This window comes from Rhinoderma darwinii, chromosome 1 (assembly GCF_050947455.1).
Source record: "Rhinoderma darwinii isolate aRhiDar2 chromosome 1, aRhiDar2.hap1, whole genome shotgun sequence".
Classification (NCBI taxonomy): domain Eukaryota; kingdom Metazoa; phylum Chordata; class Amphibia; order Anura; family Rhinodermatidae; genus Rhinoderma; species Rhinoderma darwinii.
Window position 1 is genome coordinate 535,779,437 of NC_134687.1, and position 19,454 is coordinate 535,798,890.

Consider the following 19,454-nt stretch of genomic DNA (forward strand, 5'->3'; position numbering starts at 1 on the left):
TGTTTTTGGCATGTTATCAATGGCATGACCGCAAGGGGCTGTCACATTGCCTTTTGCTGGAGTCCCCGAGCAGAGCATCAGCTAGTGCTTTGCTCGGGACTCCAGCACTTCTCCTGACATTTGGTCAGTGACTTCAGGGGTTTCCTATCGATGGAGTTCCCGAGCAGAGCATCAGCTGATGCTCTGGCCGGGTACTCCAGCACTGCTCCCCACGTCACTGTCCATATATGGTCAGTGACTTCAGGGGTTTCCTATCATTGGAGCAGAGCATCAGCTGATGCTGTGCCCGGGGACTCCAGCACTGCTCCCCACGTCACTTTCTATATATGGTCAGTGACTTCAGGGGTTTACTATTGCTGGTGCAGAGCATCAACTTATGCTCTGCCCGGGGACCCCATCACTGCTCCCCACGTCACTGTCCATATATGGTCAGTGACTTCAGGGGTTTCTTATGGTTGGATTTCCCGAGCATCAGCTGATGCTCTGCTCGGGGACTCCAGTACTGCTGCCGACGTCACTGTCCATATATGGTCAGTGACTTCAGGGGTTTCCTATCGCTGGAATTCCCGAGCAAAGCATTAGCTGATGCTCTGCCTGGGGACTCAAGCACTGCTCCCGACGTCACTGTCCATATATGGTCAGTGACTTCAGGGGTTTCCCAGTGCTGGAGTTCATATATGGACAGTGACATGGGCAGGAGTGTGGGAGTCCCCTGGCAGAGCATCAGCTCATGCTCTGTTCGGGAACTCCAGTGATAGGAAACCCCTAAAGTCACTGACCAAATGTCGGGAGCAGTGCTGGAGTCCCGAGCAAAGCGCTAGCTGATGCTCTGCTCAGGGACTCTAGCAATAGGCAATGTGACAGCCCCTTGTGGTCATGCCATTGACAACACGCCGACATGTACAGCACAGGAAGCAAAACCTCAGTCACGTGGGGCCGTGTCGGCGCGTCATCAATATTCAAAAAGCTACAGAACTTCCGGGAACAATTCACCGGGTTTGAACTACATGACTTAGCACCGAATTTTAAATTAAATTAAATTAAATTAATTTACATTAGTAAGTGACTTATTTTTACATAAAAATATTAATGCAATGCAATTTTTGGTCCCCGGATAACCCCTTTAAACTTTCCTGGGGGTTTTACAGACGACAAAACCATTCATTAACTCTTTATCTCATGCTAATAGTCCTAATTATACAGGGTAAACTAACCCTTTGGTTACTTTCATAAATGCAAATATGTCATTTATTTTGCGAGACTGTATTGAAGAATTATCAAAAATTACAGATACAGTATGAAGAGTTTTAGTGCTGGGGAAAAAGTATGTGGCCACTTTTCTATAGGTACATTCTGTCATTGTTTAGTAATGTGCTGTTTACCCCAGCTGTTATGTGCCCCGTAGGATAATATAGCGCAGGGTAGTTATTTACTCGTGTACCACTGAGTGACAGGGAGGCTGATGATGTGCATTGATGACCTGTGTCACGATCTGTGGGTATGTGGACCCAGTAGGCCGCACCACCTTAGCGAGGAGGCAGCTGGCCAAAACAACAGAATACTTAATCAATACAAAGTCCAGCACAAGGGTACCTGAATAGTTCAGACAGTCGCAGTGGCTAGGCACAGATGGAACTCCAGACGGTAGAGGATTCCAGACGTGGCGGAGGATATCATGCGTGGCAGATGACACCAGAAGTGCGGTACGACGGCAGGCGTGACCGATGACAGAACACGAATCCAACACTCGATAGGGCTAGGAACCAACACAGCACTGGATACAGGAACAGGTAGTAGGGCACGGGAACACTTGGGAACAGGAAAACACTCAGGGACCATTTGCTAAGACTAACATGGGAATTAAAAACAACGCTCAGGCAGGGAGTGAAAGGGCAGCGCCCCTTTTATAGTCAAGAGTGATTAGGGCTAAATTGTAATATAATTTATGTGCGCTGGCCCCTTAAGGCCGGGCACGAGCGTGCGTGCGCACCCTACGGGACACAGCCGAGCATAGCGGAAGTGAGTGCTGGCGTCTCCTAGGATGGAGATGCCTGCCAACACTCACAGATCCACAAATGTGGCCGCCGAGGGGTGAGTAGGAACGGCGGTCTGCGGCTGTGGACGCTACAACCTGTCACCAGCTTTTCTGGTACATACACTGCCCAGGAGATGTTTTTGTGTTCTTTGAACTGAAGGAAATAATATAACTTAGGTTTGTTCTTTTCTTTTATGCCATGATTTGGTAGAGGGGGCTAGGGAAGGTTTATTTTTTTGTTTGTTTTTTGAAGGGAGCCTAGTGCAGGAGCATCAAATATCGAAACTTAGATAAAAACTGGTTAGCAACCAGAATATGACTGGTAATATGGTTGGATTTTCTGAGACGGCTTTAATACACAAGGTCATGTCTCCCTGGCAGAAGTTTTTCATTGTGTCATATTTTTCTACCAGTTAATGGTCACCACTTTTAGCACTTAAACTTCAACCTTTGCGCATGTTTCATATGTTAAATAGATTAATGTTCCCACCAGTTAGTGTAGTTTTGTTAAACCGTATGACATCAGCGAGATTCTTTGCCATTTGCTTTTGGACAAGTGAACAGATTAGTTGACATCAAAGAGCTAGTTCTTGGATTGTGTAGTCTTTGCCATTAAAGAACACCGCTCTAAACCCATTCCCAAATGATTTTGTTATACTAGGTCCCTTCCTGCAATTATTGTAGCTTTGCTTTTGTCAAAAGGATAAATAATTGCCTGTGTAAAGATAATATTTTGGAGGTTTATGTGATAAAGCCCAGATGTTAGTTTCCTGGTGTTCAAGCAAACTAAAACCTCACATCTGTTTATGTTGTACTAGCTTACAAAAAGAGCAGATGTTTGCTAGGAGAAAGTAGTTTAGAATAACTTAAAGGTCAAAAGAAGTGAATGAGTGATCTTGGTAAAAACATTATTACTGTCTTGTAAACAAAGCTTTATGTGTTTGTTGTCCGCTTTACTGTAGCAATACAGTGTAACATATTTATCAATAATAAAAACATTTAAAAAATCTTGCACAATGAAACACATATTTTCAAACAAGTTTTGAAAACATAAAAAAACCCTCATTATGAGCTCTTTCCTAATATATGCCTTTACAAGAATCACTTCCTGTAAAGGAGTTATATGGGTAATAGGGAGGAGCAGCAGCTATCCGTTATCAGTACCATACAGGCACCATTTATGGCAGGCTGTATTCTGAGAAAGATAAAGCAGAGTGGTTGTTTTGACGGCAGTCAGTCCATCTTCCCAAACACATGCCAAAACAAGTGTCTAGGATTCAGTGAAAGAGTCCTGGATTTCTGCCTGCACCACAGGAAGAGATACTTTAGTTCTAAGTAACTGCTGCATGTTAGTTTATGTTAGAGTAGTAATCAGCAGTGCAAGATCATGGAAGAAATGTACTAAAGGGGTGCAGTGGTGGACACATTTTTATGGGTACTGTTGTAGCAGTAACTCCTTTGTTACCACTAATATGTAATTCAAACTATTATAAACTCTGGTACGTGACTAGCATAATATTAGAGGTAATTTTAAGTAGCGACTCAATAGTATGTGGGCAATTCACTGCTGCAGCTAATGTTAGGCCAATGCTTTTTCATGGACACCACAATGGGAAATAATGGTGAGGGTTCGCCATTGTGTAGGTATTATGTTACCCTCGTTTTATGACAGGCTGCTGTGAGCCCCACTAATTGGAACAATTCAAGGGCATCATGTGTGTCACTAGCTCAGTAAAGGGTATACACCTGAAACATTTCGATGTGTCTCACACTTTTGTACTTCCACGATAAGGCTCCTGGATTTTTTTGCTCCCATTCTTCAGATAGCTGGCCACCCCTACTGAAGACCATTGCTCCCCATTATGTTGGTTGTGAGTTGCCTATGACTTTCTCCCGAACCCCTGTATGTTGCTTACTAGCGGTTTGCTGCTGTAGATATGACATCTCTGCTCTAACCGGTGCACAAACATAACATTACTGAAACATGGTACCAGTGTCAGAACCATGCATGACTGACAGTGAGCACTTCCTAAGAACAATATCACTGGAGCTTGCGGAAGTTAAGGGTATGAAGTAGCAGCAAATTTTAGCAGCGGGTGGTTCGAGCAATCATTAGGAATGAGCGTAGTCTGTTTTGAGAGTAAAGTTTAACCAAGGAAGAGGTCAGAGGGATAGGTAAAAAGCTCTCTCCACCGAGATCTAGGGTTTTCTGGCAGAGTGACAGAGCCAGTAAAAAACGCAAGTCAGGAGGGTAGCCTGGAAGTAAGCTCGAAAATTGGGAAGGTCAATCCCCTCTCTAATCTTAGGTCAAGATGAAGCGGGCCAGGTAAGGTAAGAACTTAAAGAAAGGCAAAGACATTTTACTAGGAAGGGCCTGAAAGACCTTACATACTATATTTGATTGATGCTCTGAAGCTAAAACGCTATAAGAACTCACCACCCATTTGCATAGTAGAACCCTCTGCACTATACAATTTTTTTGCATTCTGTCCATCTTCTCGATCAGATTTTAAACTTGCTTTACAATGTATGTTAAATGGGTTTTCCAGTTTTAAGTAAATAAAACATAATCATTGTATAAAGAAACATTATGTGACTTTCCAATAGTGTTAAGATTTTTTACCATTTTCAAGATCTCTTCTTCATAGCATTCTTTGTATACTTTCAAACGTTAAACCCTAAAATTGACTTCTTGCACTTGATATTGCAGTGTCATTATTTCTTTATATGTGAATAATATTCATTTATGGACTATATTGTCATGCATTTGATAAATTAATCTTTCGAACTGAAGTGCACTTTTGAACTGAACTGTTTTGATCAGTGCTTAATAAAGTTTGGCCGTATTCCGCACGGCTCTGAATACCATATGGTCATTAAGCGGTGCGTTTTTTTTTCCGAATAACAGACCATCAGAAATAATGACGTGTATATTTAGAGAAAACACACAAGCCAAATTCATGGCCACATGTGTCATTAATGAGATGCAAGACTGACTTTATACAGTCATGCATTACCTGGAAACCACATGTCTTATAATGAATGCAGGTCACTGTGACCTGACATAATGTAACTGAACAAATTTCATAAGCAGTCTGAGATGGATAAATTGTAAAGAAATAACTACCTCCGTAATAGGCTTTGCATGTTTGATCATGAGCTGCTGAGTAAACCTAGAGCTGAATAAAATCTATATTGATGAATCTCTGTTCATATTAGAATGCATTATTCTCAGCATAATAGCATGGGCTGATTTTATTTAAGAAGTCCCGGAAATTACACTAATCTTCTGATCTGGTCAGGAAGAAATGAGGTCATCTTAATCTATTAGAACATCTGCCAATTCCTCATAAAGTCATAAAAATCAGTTTTAGTGCATGTAATAGGTGAAACGTCTTGACACATCTTAAAATGTTCCGTGGCCTATGCTCTCACATGAATACATATTTATGTGAGTGGAGTTTTGTGGTTAATTTTATTCCTCTGCCCTTTCATAATACACTGGAAGAAGTTCATAAAAGTCCATTAGTAATGCTAATGAATCTACACAAATGTGGTTGCCTGAACAACTCAAATAATGTTTCTGTTAAAAAGGCTTCGTCCGGTCATGGTGAACAGTTGTGCACCGTTATCTTGTTAGCTTTTTCCTGTTCTTTTATGAGACTCAAGATCTAGAAGATAAGAAACAGTACAACTTCTGTAACCAGGGACAATCAAATTTGGGAAAAGATGGGTATGCACAATGAAGCAGGAATATATTACTGGCAGAGAAACGCCAGATAATGTCAATGCTTAAAAAAGATGTCACCATGTTTTCCCTATGACCTAAACATAAAGGGGCATACAGGGTACAGTGAGTTGCGGCATGTATCTTGTGTATTTCAGACGTGGCGCGGCGTAACCCCGCTGTGCTGGAAGAAACTATCACAAATTGCTTCACCTGGACAGACATTCACCTCTGCACACAGGAAGTTACAAGTGCTTGAGAGCGGACTTGCAACTTTCTTCTTGTGGTATAGGAGGCAGGAACCTGAAGTAGTTTAGTCGTGTGATGACGGAGTCCTGTAGCTAGTAGTTTGGACTCTATGGTTTGCACAGTTATGGAGGCAATGTAGGACAGTATGGCTATGTTCACACTGAGTTTTTTGCAGGCGGAATTTCTGTCTCAAAATTCCGTTTGGAAGTTTGAGGCAGATTTTCCTCTCCCTGCATGCCGATTTTCGCGGCGTTTTTCGCCCGAGGCCATTGAGTGCCGCGGGCATAAAACGCTGCGAAATACGCTTTCTCTGCCTCCCATTGATATTAATGGGAGGTCAGATGCGTAAACGCCCAGAGATAGGGCATGTCCCTTCTTTCTCCCGCGAGACGGTTTTACCGCGAGCGTAAAAAAGACGCCTCCGCCTCCCATTGAAATCAATGGGAGGCATTTTTGGGCCGTTTTGGACGAGTTTTGCGGCGCGGTTTCTGCATAAAAAAACTCTGTGTGAACATAGCAGGGTATGTTCACACGGCCTATTTTCGGCCGTTTTTCGGGCCGTAAACGCATGAAAAACTGCCGAAAATTCGGAAGCAGAACGCCTCCAAACATCTGCCCATTGATTTCAATGGGAAAACCGCGTTCTGTTCCGACAGAGCGTTTTTTGCAGCGTTTTTTTACGCGTAAAAAACGGCCAGGAAAAAGAAGTGCAGGTCACTACTTGGGACGTTTTTGTGCGAGTGGCACAAAAAACGTCTGAAAATCAGGAGCTGTTTTCTCTTGAAAACAGCTCCGTATTTTGAGACGTTTTTGACTCTGCGTGTGAACATACCCTAACAATTTGTTATGTGGGCAGAATCTAGATCTCTCTGTCTCTCTCTTGCAATGGAAGTCACTGGTGAGGAAGGCTGAGTTGTTGGCATGGTTTGATTGGTGATGCCCCAGAAGAAAAGGCCTGAGAAGCCTAGCTCTAGACAATTTTAAACCTTCTTGTTTTATGAAGGAGATCAGAGCCCTGAAATACTTCTTAATGTCAAAGCGAATTATGCTTGCAGTTGCAGGAGTCCATCTCTACCTGTCATATGCAGCTTTTGAGCTATTCATATGACAAATAAGCAAATCCTAGGGACACAGCACACATTTGCATTGATGGAGGTGCATATACATTACAGTTCCGTCTATGGCAGGGCCATAAACATTAGTGTAGAGATCCAGAAATCTCTAAGCAAAAAGCAGAATCAGAACAGTACTCTTCTTTATAACCAAAAAAACATGATTTCTTACAAATCTCATTCACTTACATGTTAGGCTGGGTTCACACAACCTATTTCCAGACGTAATGGAATTACGTCTGAAAAACGGCTCCAATACGTCGGCAAACAACTGCCCATTACTTTCAATGGGCTGTACGATGTACTGTGCCGACGACCTGTCATTTTACGCGTCGCTGTCAAAAGACGGCTCGTAAAATTACAGCCTCGTAAAAAGAAGTGCAAGACGTTTTTGGAGCCATTTTCTCATAGACTCCAATGAAAACAGCTCCAAAAACGGCCGTAAAAAACGCTGCGAAAACGCGAGTTGCTCAAAAAACGTCTGAAAATCAGGGGCTGTTTTCCCTTGAAAACAGCTCCTTATTTTGAGACGTTTTTGACTCTACGTGTGAACATACCCTAACATTTGAATCCTGTGGTGAAAAAACATTGAATTAGAATAAAGACACATTTTGGGGAGATTTATAAAAACCCGTGCAAAGTATAGCAAGAACAAATACACACCAACCAGTCAAATGACCGCTTTTATTTATCTGATGCAGACTAGAAAATTAAAGTAGCAATGGAGGCTATACCTTCCCTGAAAAAGAATTTTGAAAACCTCCTTTTACAGGTGCGAATAATATGAGACTCTGGTTTAACTCCTGCCAAGCCTCTTTGTCCCTACTCTGTCCCTACTCTGTCCCTAGCTCAGTCACAATTGTAACTTTAGCTGAAGAGTAGTTTGACATAGGTTGCTAGGGCCATGCTGTCTGACAGCCCCATTAGAAGGTTGTGGTTGTTCCTAGCAACCAGATTATAAGCTTAAATGTCACCAGCATTTCACCTATTGAACTCTTCTCGCCTATCGCTGGCCGCTGCGGTCAAAAGTTCATTGCCGTTATCCTAAACTCCTCCTACCGTAAATAACGGTCTCCAAACATTTTGTGCCTTTTATTGTAATAATCCGGTGGTGTCAAATTGTGTGCACACACCAGAACAGGAGATCAATGCGCAAGAGCGGGATTTCGTGTGTGCTGGGGGCGGCGAGGAGCTGTCAATCAAAAGTAAGGAGGCGGGGTAAACTTGGAAAGGCTTGAGGAATGAAGATCTGACTCTTTTCAAACGAAGATATGAGTCTTATGCTCAAAAATGGGATAGTAACGGTAGAGCGCCTACTTAGAAGATAATTATAGGTTACATACAAATGACTTTTCACCGTCTACCACCAGGTATTGCTGGTTTAATAGGTGAAATTCTGGTGACAGGTTCCCTTTAAAAGCTGGGTTGGCACCGCGCTGACTGCCTAGAAAGGAAAAGCAGCTCCTTTCAGGCTGTAGTATGAGGCTCCGTTTTGTAAGGTGTGTTCGGCATATACACAGGATGCCCTTTTTTTTTCTTTTTACTAATAAGCGTAAACAGTCATAGTTAGTTTTTCTTAAAAAAATATATATCTGGGAAAAGTTTCAAAACTTTGATCTTTATGCCAATGTGTTCAGGATATCTCCACTGCTGTGTTGCATGTTACAATGCTTTAAGAATGTATTTGTAAAGTTGTTTTTTTATGCTAACCACGACTTTTTTTTCATTTTTTATATATTTATTTCTAAAGGGGGAGCGTTGTTCATTTTCCATTCAGATGTGGCATTACTTCTGCAGTGGCCTCCGCCATGATCTGTGGACCATCGTACCACCATTTCATGGACACAAGATTTTTTCAGAAGTTCTGGAGCAAACGTTAGCTCTGCTGACCTACAGATACTCCCAGGTTCATCCCAACTACAAGCGGGCATCGCAAATACGGTAATAGCGGTGAAGCTATCTTGTCATAAAAATATAAAAAAAATTTTTTTGGAAGGATGCAATATGAACTCAATGCATTTAAAGTTAAGGTCCACCGAATTTTTTTTTCTTTAATTGTTCAAAAAAAAAAAAATAATAATAATTATGCAAGTTTGAAAAAAGGCTTAACAAAATATTACCTATTGTTTTGTGTCTACAGTTCCAATAAAGATCTATGGTATTCATGATAATAACTACAAGCAATGGAAATATTGAATTAAGACTGTTATCTCTCTCTCTCTCTTTCTCCCTCTCTCTCTCTCCTCTTAGCACTAGGTGACACTGTTGCTTTAATGCACACTATCTTTAAGAAGGATTCTGCACTTAAAGAGGCTCTGTCACCAGATTTTCAAACCCCTATCTCGTATTGCAGCAGATCGGCGCTGCAATGTAGATAACAGTAACGTGTTTTTTTTTTCCAAAAACGAGCATTTTTGGCCAAGTTATGAGCATTTTTATATTTATGCAAATGAGCCTTTCTTAAGTACAACTGGGCATGTTTAAAGTTATGTACAAGTGGGCGTGTATTGTGTGCGTACATCTGGGCGTTTTTACTTGTTTTACTAGCTGGGCGTTGTGAATAGAAGTGTATGATGCTGACGAATCAGCATCATCCACTTCCCTTCGTTAACACCCAGCTTCTGGCAGTGCACAGACACACAGCGTGTTCTCGAGAGATCACGCTGTGACGTCACTTCCTGCCCCAGATCCTGCATCGTGTCGGACGAGCGAGGACACATCGGCACCAGGCGACAGAGGCTACAGTTGATTCTGCAGCAGCATCGGCGTTTGCAGGTAAGTCGATGTAGCCTCTGTCGCCTGGTGCCGATGTGTCCTCGCTCGTCCGACACGATGCAGGACCTGGGGCAGGAAGTGACGTCACAGCGTGATCTCTGGAAAACACGCTGTGTGTCTGTGCACTGCCAGAAGCTGGGCGTTGTGAAGAGAAGTGGATGATGCTGATTCGTCAGCATCATACACTTCTATTCACAACGCCCAGCTAGTAAAAGAAGTAAAAATGCCCAGATGTACACACACAATACACGCCCAGTTGTACATAACTTTAAACAAGCCCAGATGTACTTAAGAAAGGCTCATTTGCATAAATATAAAAATGCTCATAACTTGGCCAAAAATGCTCGTTTTTGTTACTACATTGCAGCGCCGATCTGCTGCAATACGAGATAGGGGTTTGAAAATCTGGTGACAGAGCCTCTTTAATGAGGATTTAGCTGGTTCATTCTTCATGTTGTACTGTAACTGAGCAATTCTTCCGATTTCTTCCATTCAGAATAGTCAGAACCATTCAGAATAGATAGCTAAACGGTTACGTAGAATTAGGCTTGGGATTAATGTATATTGAATGTCAGAGGACAGAGAAAGAATTAAGTGTACAACTTTAATAGGCTGGCATATGTATAGTAATCTAAATACTTGCTAAAATCTATTTAAATGGCTGTATAATCTGACAAGAAATTGTTGACACTATAACTCCGCATTTAACAGTGTTCTACATTTCTACTATACTTCCACCTTTATTCACATGTGATAACTTTTTTTAAATGTTAAATAAGAGAGAACATTTATATTTAAATTGGGGTCTTTCTATTTTTTTCTATATTCTACAGAATTAGGAGGAAAAGTAAATTTAAATAAATAAAGATATTTCTGTTGCCACATACTTAGTTGAATGGAAACGTTATACATCCCAATGCACTAAGCTCCCTCCAGTGGCAGCTACAGGCAGCCCAGAATTTTGTCATTTAACCCCTCAGTGACCACCTTTTTTTTTTTTTTTGGGCCTAGATGAACATTTATTGAAAGCATTTTTTTTTTTATCGTCCCATTTCAAAAGCCGTGTGAAGGCTTGTTTTGTACGGGATGAGTAGCATTTTTCAATGGCACCATTTTGGGTTACATATAATTTATTGATGAACTTTTTTTTTTTTACCTTTTTTAACCCTAGAAACGTCACCATTCTTTCTTGCATCTTAAATTTACATAGTTTACCATGTGGTATAAATAACATCATAACTTTATTCTATAGGTCGATGCAATTACGGCGATACCAAATTTATATCTTTTTTTAAGTTTTACTACTTTTGCACTATAAAAACATTTAAAAAAAAAAAGAAGTTGTATTTGTGTTGCCATATTCTAAGAGCCATAATTTTTTTTGCCCACGTAGCTGTATGAGGCAGGATGGACAAAAAACTACAATTTTGGCTTTGTTTTTTTTTTTTTATGGTGCTCACTGTGTGGGTTAAATAACATCAGTTTTACTTTTCTGATCATTACGGACACGGCAACACCAATTATGTGTAGCTTGTTTTAAGTGGGTTTTTCCTTTTTTTTTTTTACTTGATTTTTCATTTCTTTATTATTGACTTTATTATCTTTTTATTTTTAGTTGAACTATGGGACTTTACTATGTGTTTGTTTGTGTGATCGCTCACACAATTAGACTGCAATACTTACTACTTAATACTACGCTCCCCGGATTAACCCCAAGTCAAATCCCTTGGTGACACAGTGGGTTCACACCATCCTCTGCAGGCCTTGTGATAGTTTTATTTTCCACTGGTCTCATGACACATTATATTCCTAGACACCCATGAGTCCCAATTTTTCCTAAATTTTGACAATTTATCTCTAGCCAAGAAAGCTTTTTCTTTTTTTTTGAGGATAGAAAAATATGAGTATCTTATTCAAAACCTTTTTATGTTTCGGCGCATTCAAAAGAAATGGAAGTCTACAGAACTAGACATTCCACACTGGAGACACTTGGGGTCTCTGCAGAATAACATTTTACAAGTTTCTCAGGTGTATAATATATTCGATGGACAATAAAAAACTGGGATAATATTTTGGCAGGATTTAAATATGTATATATGTGTGTGTGTATATATATATATATATATATATATATATATATATATATATATATATAGACAAAACCATAGAAGAAGGGACGGCACCAGGACTTCAGTATAGAGGAAAGTAAAGTTGTTTTATTTCACCCCAAGTGAGCTTGAGAAAGGTTCTGTGTTGAATTGAAACTTCACTCACTTGGTGAAATAAAACAACTTTACTTTCCTCTATACTGAAGTCCTGGTGCCGTCCCTTCTTCTATGGTTTTGTCTATATATATATATGTCTGTATCCAAATTGGGGAACTGATTCATCCTCTGGTAACGTGCACATGGCCTGATATTGAGTTTGTCTGTAAGGTGCTGTGTTTATTTTGTCGTGTGTGTGTGTGTGTGTGTGTGTGTGTGTGTGTGTGTATATATTTATTTATTTATTAAGTACCATTGTTTTTAACCCATTGGTTCAGCAAGTATTTCCCCATGCTTAGGTGTTTGTAGGGGATAGTGATTTAATTTCTGCCTAAGAAACAGCTTATAAATTCTTGTGGTTTTGCACTTGGTGTTGATAGCAGAAGACATGCTGACTTTATTGTGCGGGTCAATACAATAACGGTGATACCAAAAATAGATTTTTTTAAAAATAGTTTTGTGTCGCCATAGTCTGGGACCCATAACTATTTCTTTTCATTTTGATGGAGCTGTGTGAGAGCTTAATTTTTGCAGGACGAGCTGTAGGTTTTTATTAGTACCAGTTTTGAAGTAGAAAAGTTTTTTCTTATCACTTTTTATTCCTTTTTTTCATTTTCCTTTTTTCCTTCCCGCCTTTCAAAACCCATAATTTGTTTATTTTTTCATCGACATAGCCGTATGAGGGCTTGTTTTTTGCTGGACAAGTTGTCGTTTTTCATGACACCATTTAATGTACCACATAATGCACTGGGAAACTGAAAAATAATTATTTGTGGGGTGGAATGGGCAAAAAAAATAATTTTTTTGTGTCACCATATTCTGAGAAATAAAGAGGAAGAAACAGCAGCACTCCAGTAGAAAAGTTTTTGTCTTTTATTCACCAAAACATCAACTGCAATGTTTCAACCCTCACAGGGTCTTTGTCAAGCATAAAAAACATAGGTGCATACCTTTTATCATTAGTGTTCAATGACATCACATCCGGTGTTCAATTAATTTACAAAGCAGTAATATAAAATAGTAAAAAAATTCATACATATTCATGATTTGTGTAAGTGACAACTATATAGAGAAAACACCACAGTAACTGTGAATCCCCAAGGGTATTCCTAAGAAGCGCTACAATAATTATATAAAAAATATATCCCGGCGTCGGACCTTACCCACCACGAATGCTCACAGTATGTTGGCAACTAGATCTGGCGTTCTTAGTTAACCAGTACATCGTGTCGTAATACAGCATATCCATCTTCCCCTCCTCATTCATTGTTTTAAATCCCTATCAGTGTGCGCATGTCAGGTTGCCATAGACGCTTTGACCCGACTCTATAAGTGAAGGTAAAGGGGAAGATGGATATGCTGTATTGCGATGTGTGGTGTGTAAGGTCCGGATATATTTTTTTTATATACATATTGTAGCGCTGCTTATGAATACCCTTGGGGATTCACAGTTACTGTGGTGTTTTCTCTATATAGTATGTATGTTTTTTATGCTTGACAAAGACCCTGTGAGGGTTGAAACGTTGCAGGTGATGTTGGGTGAATAGAAGACAAAAACTTTTCTACTGGAGTGCTGCAGTTTATTCCTCTTTATTTGGATTTACTATTTCCCCTGGACCGGGGTTATCCGCTGCGAGCACCCCCCTGAGGTTGGAATCCATATGTGCCCCGTATGGTCTGATTGCTGGTTGTGCTGCTGATATTTACTTTTGCCATATTCTGAGAGCCATAACTTTTTTAATTTTTCTGTTGATTGAGCGATGAAAGGGCTTATTTTTTGCGGGTTATCCTTTTGGGGTGCATGCGACTTTTTGATCACGTTTTATTTCATTTTTTTAGGTACCAGAAAACGGCAATTTAGGTGTTTTACATTTTTTCTTTTTACGGCGTTCACAAAGCGGGTGAAATAACGTTATATTGTAATAGTTCAGACTTTTATGGGCGCGGCGATGCCAGTTATGGTAACGTCTATTTTTTTTTAGTACTACTTTCGGGGAAAAAATGGGAAAAGATTTTTTTTTTGGAACTTTTAATATTTTTTTATTTTTTTTTGGAACATTACAAAAACCTTTATTTAACTGTTTTTTACCTTTTTTTTATTAGTCCCCCTATGGGTCTTGAACCAGCGATCGTTGGATCACTTGCAGTATATAGCGATTTTGACATGCTCCTGCCAGAGGCAGGGCTTCATAGGTATACAAAGATGGCAGACCTGAGGGTCTTCATTAGACCCCCAGGCTGCCATGACGACCATTGGCACAACGCGATCGCCGCACAGGGGGGGCAACAGCGTTGGCACGTCAGAGTGGGCCGTCCCCTTATTCACCTTTCATTGCGCCCGTTGCAGTGAGGTGTCGGCTGTATTACACAGCTGACACTCGCTAAGTATGGAGCCCGCTCAGCCTGTGAGCCTGCTCCATAATTCACCTTAATAGCTGCCACATACATGTATGTGGCATGTACTTAAGTGGTTAATATTATTCATCACAGGCATAATGTACTGGTATATAAATATATCCAAAAAAGAGAACGTATAGCAGCACTCAAATAAAGTGAATTTATTCATCCAACATGGAACCTCAACGTTTCACCTCCTCTATGAAGGCATTTTCATAGAGGAGGTGCCTTGAAAATGCCTTCATAGAAGAGGTGAAACGTTTTGGTTCCATGTTGGATGAATGAATTCACTTTATTTGAGTGCTTCTTCACGTTCTCTTTTTTGGATATCTAACACATAAGGAGAGGTCACTCCTGTATTTTTGAAGCTTTGCACCAGCCTAGTCAGGCATTTGTTCACAGTGCTGCTCCAATCCTTTGCTTTTTGGTATATAAATATATATATATATCTCTCTTTAGGCAAGTACATTATATGTAGAAAAAAAAGTTACTAACAAAATGTTGTTAATACTTTTTATTAAATAAGCATCATAAAACAGTAAATAACAGACATATTTAGTATGTTCATTACCGTAACAACCCGTAATAAAAATGTTATAGAAATTAAACGGTTACTTTTGTGTAAGGCAAATGGGCCTAAAAAAATACAGCTCGTCTTGCAAAATACATCTATGTAAAAATATGAAAGTAAGGCTGCTATGGCTGTGAATGTGGGGAGGCACGAACAAAAAAACACCAACATTTTCCAGCAGTAAAAGGGTTAAATTCCAAACTTTATGGCATACAGCAGCTCTTCTTCTAAGGGTACAGAAGGGTCCTTCCTTAACTTATCACTAAACCTGACATATCTCGAGATGTATGGCACGAGATGTTAAAAAAAACATGTACAAAAAAGTATACCTCCAGCTGATGCCATTTATCAGCCATCCGTAACCCATAGACTCCCATGTTAAAAAAAAAAATGACACATTTAACATTCACCATCTGTTGCTGATAGACTCATATGTTAAAAACAAAACAAAACGTTTTTTACTGCTTGGCACGAGATTGTATTGAATTGGTATCATGAAAAATTGTATAACTTAACACAATTCATGAAAGTTAAGTGTGGGCACATCTGTATGTGCGCAGGTAGCTTTTTTTTATAATTTTTTTTGCGTTCTTTGGTAATGACAGGAAAATATATTTGTAATTTTTTGCAAAAACACACAAAAAGAAATGCAACAAGACCACACTGGTGACATTATTGTTGTATAGTATACTGGGTGGATGAAAGAAGTTAAGGTATAAGTGGCCCACTGTGACTCTATCGCCCAAGGGCTCAAATAAACCTGAAGCTGGCTCTGCCTCCAGGTATATTGACTGTTAACCCATAACCATCCCAGACCACCCTAAATTATGAATATCAATATTAACTAAAGACATGCAAATCGATTCTATACAAATCAAATTAGTTACGAATTTCCCAAAAGTTCTGGATTTAAGCGAATCTGAAACTGTTGGGATTCGGCCCGCATAAATCGCTCAAAAGGCAGCTGCCATTCTACAGATTAGAAAAAGACAAGAAGACAAAGAAGAAGAATCACATGACCTCGGTGACAGCCTGGTGGACTGCCCCATAATGCCTTATATGCAGCGCTACCTCTAGCGCAGCCAAAAAGGAGGGATTTCTAAGTGTGAGTCACTGATGACACATTGGATGACAGTCATATGAGTCGTAACCACTATAAACAGCCAAACCAGGAAATGTCACTACAGATGGATCCCCTAATAGTGTCAGTGAGTGTGTCTCATAGTGAGGAGAATAGTTAGATTTACAATAATTTCTTAGAGAGAGATAGGAGTCAGTCAGTATCAGTGTGTTAGATAGGCAGATATAGGCAGCTATTGCTGTGAGTGAGTGCTGCTGTGGCTATACAATTCTTAAATAAATTTATGAATCAATCTTTATCACATCAATCATAAATCTTCTTCAATAATATTAATCCTGGAGCTGATAGCCTGCCACTGGCTTCTGAAACAGACATCATGGACGTCAAAGGGTTTTGCATATATCTAATTTGCTAAATTGGATAATTTTTGTACCGTTTTTTAAATTTTAAAAAGCATAAAAAATCCGGCAGTGCAGTGTGTTTTTGAAGCAGCCTGTTTGTTACCATCGGCTGCTATCCGTTTACCCATAGTCATATATGTTGCTGTCACTTTCAAATTACTGAAAAACTAGAAAGGGGTTGGATACAGTCCTAGAAAGCCTCAGAGTTTCATACGCAGCTTTTCAGGGCAATCAGGGCACTTTTGATTTGTGACAAATGTATTCAGACCAAATCGAATCTGACGGCCACTTTGAACGAATCAGACCTAAATCGAATTTCAGGAAATTCACTCACCTCTAATATTCTGAAAAACATTTTTTATTGAATATCATATAAACATTTTACAAACAATACAAAACTTTGTATTAACAGAAAGACAGTTACATTTTTCACTCTCGCAGGAGCATTTATAATGTTACATCTGAGATAATTTCACATATTATCCTTGCAATATTTCTCATATTTTGTCCATCTGCCATGGCCATACTGTGAACGTTGTTAGCCACACCGCTTACATATTTGTTACAGTTCTCCTTTACCCCTGACAAGAGCACAGTGTCCTTTAGCTATGTCTATACACAATTACTACCATCACATCATCATCCAACTTCTATTCTTCTAGCCTGGTCCCCTTCCTTGCTATATTTTCAGCCCTTCATACGTGTATTTGCCTTCTTCCCCTCCCACCTTGTTAAAGCACTTTTAATTTTCCCAGGGCCCCCTTAATGTCTTCCTTAAGATACCAGGATGTATGTTTGAAACTTTCCATCACCATCCCAATTTCCGTTGTAGTCATTTGCTCAATAAATGGTCTCCACCTTTTGAAAAACCCTGCCGTCTTTTGTCTCTTGTGTTTTATCGCTTCTACTTTGTCTGAGAGCATATATGTCCTCATCTGTTGGGTTAAATGATGTAGCGTCGGTATTGTAGATTCTAGCCAAAACTTCAACAAGCATCTTTTTGCGATTATAAATATGATATGCATCAGGGCGGGGATGCCTACTGTAGGTCCCCCCTCCTCCATATTAATTGCTGCTATAGAATGGAAAAGAAGCAGCATAGGATCCACCGGCAAAGTTCTGCCCCAGAGTACCTGTACATAATCCATAACCTCCTCCCAGAATTTTTGTGTCTTAGGACACGACCATATGCCGTGATATAGATCAGTACTTGGCTGGCTGCATTTTGGACATGCGTGCAATCGATGTGGATTAGCAGCCGTTAAGGGAATGTTGAAAGCATATATTGCCGCATGCATTAATTTAAATTGAGATTCCCTCCACACCTCATTTATCACATGCTTTCGTACTATCCTCCAGCCCTCCAAAATAGGGGTCTTAATGTCTTGCATATTCAGAGTGCGTCTCCAGTATGCAAAATGGGCACTCTGTGCTACCCGAATATACAAGTCCCGAATTGTTTTGTATAACTTAGATAGCGATGTTCTATGCGATTCCTCCCCAATGACCTCATCAAAAGCATTGTTTACCACTTCTGCTTCTAAGTTCCTTACCAATTTTGTGCAAAAAGATTTAACTTGTAAATATTGGAGGAAATGGTTCGGAGAGATCCCATACTTCTCTACCAACTCAGGCAACGTTTTCAATCGAGGTTCCGAGGCATGAAGTATGTGACCCACTGTCGATATTCCCCTCTGCTTCCACATAGTGAAAAGGGAGCTAGACCTCCCAACTGGAAAATCTATGTGGGACCATAATGGCAGGTATTTGGATAATTGAAATGAGAGTCCCATCTTTTTTCTTACCTCCTTCCAACACATGATAGTGTCTCTCAATAGCACCGAACCCTTTACATGTTTAGGAAGCGATGCTAGTCTGGTATGTAGCAGTGCACTAAGATCATAAGTTCCCGCCAATGCCTCATCCAAGTCATAGTTTGAGTAATGGCTGGAATGGTGCAGCCAGTCTGCGACATGTCTGAACAAGCTAGCTATGTTGTAACCCCTCAAGTGTGGAATATTTACCCCGCCTTGCCAGTGATAGCCCTGTAATTTAGCCATTGAGATCCTAGGCCTTTTATTTGACCAAATAAACTTTAAAATACTGGCATTAAAATCTTTGACATCTTTATGTTTCAAGAGGATGGGCAGGGTCTGGAGCGGATACAGGAGTCTTGCGAACGATATCATTTTGACCAAATGACATCTGCCAAACAATGAAAGTGGCAAGTTCGCCCATCTAGCCAGTTCCGTTTTTATTTTTTGGAAGAGCGGGTCATAGTTTAGTTTGTATAATGTTCCCGGTGTTTGACCTATCCGGATCCCTAGGTACATTATATGTGATGTCGCTATCTTAATACCTGTCCGCAAAATTTCTATGTCACCCGTCTGACTCTGAGGGGATAATTTCAACAATTCACATTTTGTCGGATTAATCTTTAGCCCTGAGAATGAGCCATAATATCGGAACAGATCAAACACCTTCTGTAGATGCTGTGCGGGATGCGAGAGAAACAGGAGTATGTCATCCGCAAACACCGCAGTTCTCACCTCCTTGCTGCCTATATTTATCCCGGAATAAACGTCTCCACACTCCAAAGTGTGGACCAATGGTTCCAGCGCTAAGTTAAATAGTAATGGCGACAGGGGACATCCCTGTCGTGTTCCCCTATGTAGCGTGAACGTCTGGGATCTAAATCCCGGTGTGCACACAGCCGCAGTGGGGGTCGTGTATAACGCTCTTATGTACTTCCTAAAGTTTCCTTGTATATTGAGTTTGTCCAGAACCATGTTCAGCCATCGCCATTCAACATTGTCGAAAGCTTTTTCAGCGTCCAAAATCA

General features: G+C 40.2%; 1 protein-coding gene across 7 annotated transcripts in view; it reads left to right on the plus strand.

Annotated features, from left to right (window-relative positions):
• KIAA0825 (KIAA0825 ortholog) overlaps nt 1-19,454 on the plus strand; it is a 430,680-nt gene that overhangs the window by 122,076 nt on the left and 289,150 nt on the right. For all 7 annotated transcript variants that reach the window (XR_012850533.1, XM_075837231.1, XM_075837243.1 and 4 more), the window contains one exon: nt 8,874-9,064. Coding sequence is in view for 6 of the 7 variants with exons in the window: in XM_075837231.1 (XP_075693346.1) it covers nt 8,874-9,064 (191 nt within the window). In the remaining variant the exon portion in view is untranslated. The remainder of the gene's footprint in view (nt 1-8,873; nt 9,065-19,454) is intronic.